A 7,500-nucleotide genomic window follows, 5' to 3' on the forward strand; every position below is an offset into this window, starting at 1 on the left:
GAGAGAGAGAGAGAGAGAGAGAGAGAATGGAAAGAAAGAGAGAAAGAAAGATAGAGAGAGGATGGAAAGAAAGAAAGAGAGAGAGAGAGGATGGAACGAAAGAAAGAAAGAGAGAGGAATTGAAAGAAAGACACAGCAACAGCACCCACCGGCGAGATTCCTTATGAAGAGCGAGAGCAACTTGTTATCTCCCCTCGCTAAGCCCCGCCCCCCGAGCACAGTCACGTTACCTAGCAGGGTGAGGAACGCCACAAGCCACACAGCTACACGAAGTTCCACCCTTACGAGTAAGTGTTCGAAGGACGATACACCTGAATACGAAAAAAGGAGGGATAATAATAATGATGATGATGATAATATCAATAATAATGATAGTGATAATAATAATAATAATAATAATAAAATAATAACAAATAAATAGAATGATAAATAGTTATATCAACAAATATTGATAAATAGGTAAACAGATGAATAAGAAATAGGTAAACATATAATAATGATGATAATGATAATATCAATACTAATGATAGTAATAATAATAATAATAATGATAATAATAATAAAATAATGATGATGACAATAATAAAAAACAAATAATAATAATAAAATAATAACTTATATAAATAGAATGATAAATAGTTATATCAACAAATACTGATAAATAGGTAAACATATGAACAAGAAATAGGTAAACATATAAGTACCGATAAACAAACAAACAAAAAAAAATATATATATATATATGAAGCAGAATTACCTTGAAAAACACTTGAGTAAATAGTTACTCAGGAGCTAGTGTTGACACAACTCTACGGTGTTTGCAACCCACATTTCACTTACACGGCATATGTCAGACGAGTTCCCAGGAGCAAATGCAGCTGGCTGTATCACAACCCTTAATGGATCCTAATGAACTGAACACGGTCAAACTTGAACCAAGGGCAGTGAACGAAGAAACTAAATTTAATAGAAATGTTGTCAAATCATAAAACCTACTTACCGTCTGTCTTGGGGTGGCAGTCGGGAACGGTGGGGAAATGGCCACAGTACCGGAACCTTAACGTGTATCTGGGAGGGAAATCAATATAATTTCTAAATCGGTTTGAGAGAGAAATAATCTATGAATGAATATGTGTTTATATGTTTGCTAAAGATCATTTATATATCATCACATGTATTTCCACTTTGTTACTTATGTTTTTGTTTATACGGATACATACATGTGTATAAACATATACATACATATATATATATATATATATATATATATATATATATATATATATATATATATATACATATATATATATATATAGATAGATAGATAGATAGATAGATAGATAGATAGATGATATATAGATACATACATACATACATTATATATATATATATATATATATATATATATATATATATATATATATATATATATATAGATAGATAGATAGATAGATAGATAGATAGATAGATAGATAGATAGATAGATAGATAGATAGATAGATAGATAGATAGATAGATAGATAGATAGATAGGTAGATAGATAGATAGATAGATGATATATAGATACATACATACATACATACATACATACATACATATATATATATATATATATATATATATATATATATATATATATATATATATATATATATATGTATATATCAGCTATGCAGCGGTGCACACACACACACACACACACACACATACATACATACACACACACACACACACAAATACATACATACATACACACACACACACACACACACACACACACACACACACACACACACACACACACACACACACACACACACACACACACACACACATATATATATATATATATATATATATATATATATATATATATATATATATATATATACATATATATAGTCAAACCCTCAGTACAAACATCTATAGAACTAGTCTACCTATATAAAAAGATCATTCATATCCACTTCTCTTTGATCAATCCATGAATATCCATCTACATAATCAGACCTAAATAATCAATCCATTAGTATCCACATCTGCATAATCAGTATATGAATATCCACATTTGTAAAACCAATCCACCAAGAAACATCTGCATCGCTAGACAACTCATATTTACATCTGTATAATCAACTCACCAGCATCCTCACCTACACAACCAGATCCTTCCTAACCACACCCACACAATCAGTCCACTAGTATCCCCATCTGTAAAATCAGCCCCCTAATACCCACACATCCCAAGATCCATCAAAAATCTCTCAATCCACGAATATCCAAATCTACAGTCAACTGACTAATATCCACACCAACATAACCAGATCCTTCACATCCAAAGATCCACCGAGAACCTTTCTATCTCTCAATCCACTAATATCCAAATCTACATAGTCAATCCACTTATATCCAGATCTACACAGCCAAGCCACTAATATCCACACCAACATAAACAGATCCTTCTCATCCGCAATCCACACCAAAGGACCACCAGGAATCCTTCGTTACGTCAATAAGGACTCACATGTGGGAGAGATTGGGCGCCGTCTGAAGTCCTAGTCCGTTGGAGATGTTGACCAAGACGTCCTCCTGAAGGTCCATCTCTGTCAGGCGTCTGTGGGGGAAGGGGAAGGGGGGAGGAGAAGGGGGAAAAGGAAAGGGGAAGGGGGAGGTGGAAAGGATAAGGGGGAGGAGGAGGGGGAAAAAGGAAGGGGGAGGAGGAGGGGGAAAAAGGAAGGGGGAGGAGGAGGGGGAAAAAGGAAAGGGGAGGAGGAGGAGGGAGAGAGGGGAAGGAGGAGGAGGAACAGGGGGGAAGGAGAAGGGGGAGGGGGAGAGGGGAAGGGGGAGGAGGAACAGGGGGAAGGAGAAGGGGGAGGGGGAGAGGGGAAGGGGGAGGAGGAACAGGGGGAAAGGGGAAGGGGGAGGAGGAACAGGGGGAAAGGGGAAGGAGGAGGAGGAACAGGGGGAAAGGGGAAGGAGGAGGAGGAGGAGGGGGAAAGGGAAGGAAAAGAGTTATTAGTTGGGCGATCTTCTTTTCTGGAGGAGAGTGGAAGGTTATTTGGGTTATTTGGATGTGATGTGGGATGAGCAGACGTTTTCTGTTTTGTTTTGATGTTTGTGGTGTGTGTGTGTGTGTGTTTTGTTGGTTAGTTTGTTTGTTTCTGTTTCTGTTGTGTGTGTGTGTGTGTTTTTTCTTCGGTGTCTTTTTCGTGTGAGATTATGTTCCTTGTGTTCGCTTTCTGCTGTGTGTTTCTTCTTTTTCTCTTTTTGTGCGAGTTGCATCTCTCTTTCTTCCCACGCTCTCTCTTTCTATATACGGTCTCACTCTCTCTCTCTCTCTTTCTCTCTCTCACTTTCCCTCTCCCTCTCTTCTTTCCTCACTCTCTCACCTTCTCTCCCTTCCTCACTTTCTCTCCCTTTTTCTCCTTCTCTCTCCCTCCCACTCATTCTCTCTACCTCCCTCATCTCTTCCTCCCTCCCTCCCTCCCTTCCTCTCCTCTCTACCTCCTCCCTCTCCTTCTATGTACCTCCCTCCTCTCCCTCTCCTCTCTACCTCCCTCCTCTCTCTGTCCCTCTCTTCCTCCCTCCCTCCCTACCTTCCCCCCTTCTCCACAGGACTGCATCATTCCATACCATAATACTTACAGCGACGCTAGGCTGGGCAGAGCCGAGAGCGTGGAAACTTCTAGAACCTGAAGCGGGTTGCCGTCCAGGTTCCTATGAGAGAAAGCGGGAAGCGGGAAGAGGAAAATTAATGTGCAACAGGGATGTTTGTTTCATCATAAAACTTGCTGTTTATGGTATAATATTTTTTTCTTCTTTTTTAAAGGGGTCTGTACAGAGATTCTACTAAGCATGTGGCCTCTTACTTTTAATTAAAGTTGTTTACATTCGTGTGCAGGAGGGTGTGGGGAATGGGGATAGGGAGTGGAGGGTGAGGGAGGGAGTGTTAGGAGGGGTCAGGGAGGAGGAGGGAGGAGGGAGGGAGGAGGGAGGAGGGGTCAGGGAGGAGGAGGGAGGAGGATAGCAAATGCGAAGAAGGGAGGGAGGAGCATATCAGGAGGGAAGGAGAGAGAGTAAGGAGGATAGGAGGGGGGAAGGAGGCATGAGGGATGGGAAGGGAACAGAAGAGAGGAAAGCAAGGGAGGGGTAGGATGATACAGGGAGAGTGGGGAGGGGAGAGGTAAAGGATGGAACAGGAGACCACAGAAGGAAATGGGGAGAAAAGAGGAAGGGAATGGGGGGGACCAGGGTAGAAGAACAAGAAGTAGTAGAAGGAGGAGGAGGAGGAGGAGGAGGAGGAGGAGGAGGAGGAGGAGAAGGAGGAGGAGGAGGAGGAGGAGGAGGAGAAGAAGAAGAAGAAGAAGAAGAAGAAGAAGAAGAAGAAGAAGAAGAAGAAGAAAAAGAAGAAGAGGAAGGAGGAGGAGGAGGAGGAGAAGAAGAAGAAGAAAAATAGTTGAAGGGGAAGGTGGTAGAGACGGAGGAGGAGGAGGAGGAAGAGGGGGAAAAGGACAAGATAAACGACGTAAGAAGAAAAGAAAAAAGGAGGAAATAGATGATTGGAAGAGAGCAAGATGAAATAGAGAAAGAGGGGGATGGAAGAAGGGGACAGAAAATAAGAGGGCAGAAGAAAAGGGATAGAGAATGAGCGGATAGAAGAAAAGGGATAGAGAATGAGCGGACAAAAGAAAAACAACAGAGAATGCGAGGATAGAAGTGGATAAGATAGAGGATAAAGCAAGGGAATAGAAGGGGGGGGGGTGTTCAGTCTCGTACACGTAGCCAGGGTAGAATCAGTCTCAATTTCATATTCGTCGGATATCCATCTGCACGAGTGGACTTTTCGCCTGACGTAAGACTTCTTCATTAGGGAGGCCTAAGACGATTTTAAAGCCTTTTTTTTTAACCTTTTTTGAATGTTTTGTTTGTTTTATAGACGTTATCATTACAGATAAAAACAACAGCTTGATGGTTTTAAGGAATGTGATGAATACATTACGCTTACGATACACTGATCTTGTTCGCTTTTTTATTATGGATATCATAAACATTATCAGAATTTTGATGAACCTTTTTACGACACAAAGATTAAGTTTTTTTATTATTATTATGATAAATATTATAAATACTATTAAACTTATGAAAATCTTCGTACGATACACATATTTTTTTATGATCAATATTTCAAATATACAAAAAATGATAAAAAAAAATCGATACACAGATTTGGTTTAGTTTTGTCGTTCTTACAGCGGATACAATATTCTGTAGAATGTGAATATTTGTCGATAAACATTCTTTTTAAAAAATTCGCGAAAAAAATAATCCTTATATAAAAACTTTATTGATAAATATTCTTCGAAAGAACTATCCACGGAAAAAAGTACTTTTAACGTTTACACATTTTATATCATAATAAATATTCTACATACAAAATGTCAAAGGAATGTAGATTAATATCAGGCGTTCACATCTGCAGTTTCTATATACTGTATGTCATAGAAAATATAAATGGAGGTGATACATATATCTGTATATGCATAAGATCTACCAAGACGACCAAAATGCAGACAAGAAGAAGTAGAAGGATGAATTGGAGAGGAAGAAGAAGGGGGAGGAAAAGTAGGAGGAGGTGGAGGAGAAGAGGAGGAACAGGAAAGGAGGAGGAGGAGAAAAAGAAGATGAAGAAAGAGGAGGAGAAAAAGAAGAAGGATGAGGAGAAAAAGAAGAAGAAGAAGACGAAGAAGGAGGAGGAGGAGAAGGAGGTAGAGAAGGAAGAGGAGAAGGAGCAGGAGGAAAAGGAGGAAGAAGAAGAAGAAGAATAGGAACAGGAGGAGGAGAGGAGAAGGAGGGGGAGGAGAAAAAAAGAAGAAAAAGAGAAGAAAAAGAGTAGAAGAACCAGAAGGAAAAACCCTCTAATGAGCCAGTTTCTGTTGATTTTCGTCCTTCATAAAGCAGAGAGGATACCATGTAATAAGTATGTCAACAGAAATTTAGTTTACTGAAATCGTAAGCAAATATCACTTTTCCTACGCACACAGCATGCTATATAATGTATTTACTGTTACGTAAGTATGATCTCATCACCCATGAATCTTGATTAAATTTATGTCCTTTACGTATAAAATGTCACACAGTATGCAAATTGAATGTACTACTGCATAGCATATGTTTGGTAAACCTTAATTGCACGAAAGGATATTTTCGGTCTTGGCATTATACAAGAGCAAGGAGATTAAAAATCATCATTGTGATGTCATAGATTCAGCGAACACAAATTGTAATACATATATATATATATATATATATATATATATATATATATATATATATATATATATATATATATATATATATATATATATATATATATATATATATATATATATATATATATGTATATATATATATATATATATATATATATATATATATATATATATATATATATATTTATATAATTCCTTTTTTTTTTACAAAACAGGATGGAATATATGTAGCAAAAATAAAGGTCGTTATATATTCTTATATCACAATATGCCCGGCAAAATTTAATGCCATTGTTACAAAAGGTATTCTCTACCTCTATCATGCGCGAGTAACAAAACATAATATACAGAAAATACATGTCAGGTTAATTAGTACTCGTATACCACCACACAGCCTTTGAATAGTAGAATCACATACAATTTTCTCAAAGAACACTTTACATCCTTGTCATACGGACATAAAAGAACAGTTACTTAGAATAAACAAGCAGATCAATTAGTATTCTTATACCACGCAGAAAATAACATAACAATATTGGAGCTGGAGCTGACTATGCAAATGCAACCACCCTGTAAGTTGGTCGGATTCTGTTATCTAATAATAACCTGGAATTTAATATAGGGGTTTAAGGGGGGAGGGGAGAGTGGGTAAAGGGTGGGGGAGGGGAGGGAGATTAAAAGGGGGAGGAGAGGGGAGGGTGATTAGAAGGGGGGGAGGGGAGGGTGATTAAAAAGGGGGGGGAGAGGGTGATTAAAAGGGGGGATGGGAGGGGAGGGTGATTAAAAGGGGAAGTGGAGGGGAGGGTGATTAAAAGGGGAAGTGGAGGGGAGGGTGATTAAAAGGGGGAGGGAGGGTGGTGAAAGGGTAGGAGGAGGAAATGTAGTTAAAAGGGGGAGGGGATGAAAGGGAGAGGGAGATGAAGGTAGTTGGTATGTGGGCAAAGGGGGAGAGGTGAGTTAAAGGGAGGGTGATTAAAGAGGGAGGGAAGGGTGGTAGAAGGAGGATGAAGGAAATGTGGCCAAAGGTATGAGGGGAGGAAAGGGAGGAGGAGATGAAAGTAATTGGTACCAGCACTCACTCAGGTACCAACAACCTGAAGCAAAGAAAGGGAGGCAAAGCAACCAGCCACCCCAAAGAATTATCCAACAACCCACTCTACATATCCTTCCCTCCCTCAGCGGCGCTCAGGCAGGGGACCAGCAATGCCATCAACCAGCCAGGGCACAGCAT

The 7,500-nt window shown here is 39.1% G+C and overlaps 1 protein-coding gene across 1 annotated transcript in view; it reads right to left on the minus strand.

Moving 5' to 3' along the window:
- Window positions 1-7,500, minus strand: part of LOC113800493 (relaxin receptor 2) — a 185,470-nt gene that overhangs the window by 23,230 nt on the left and 154,740 nt on the right. The window contains exons 16-19 of the mRNA XM_070138081.1: window positions 3,646-3,717; window positions 2,525-2,614; window positions 1,001-1,068; window positions 150-311 (exon numbers count right to left, since the gene is read on the minus strand). Of these exons, the coding sequence (XP_069994182.1) occupies window positions 150-311; window positions 1,001-1,068; window positions 2,525-2,614; window positions 3,646-3,717 (392 nt within the window). The remainder of the gene's footprint in view (window positions 1-149; window positions 312-1,000; window positions 1,069-2,524; window positions 2,615-3,645; window positions 3,718-7,500) is intronic.

Source organism: Penaeus vannamei, chromosome 24 (assembly GCF_042767895.1).
Source record: "Penaeus vannamei isolate JL-2024 chromosome 24, ASM4276789v1, whole genome shotgun sequence".
NCBI classification, from domain to species: Eukaryota; Metazoa; Arthropoda; class Malacostraca; order Decapoda; family Penaeidae; genus Penaeus; species Penaeus vannamei.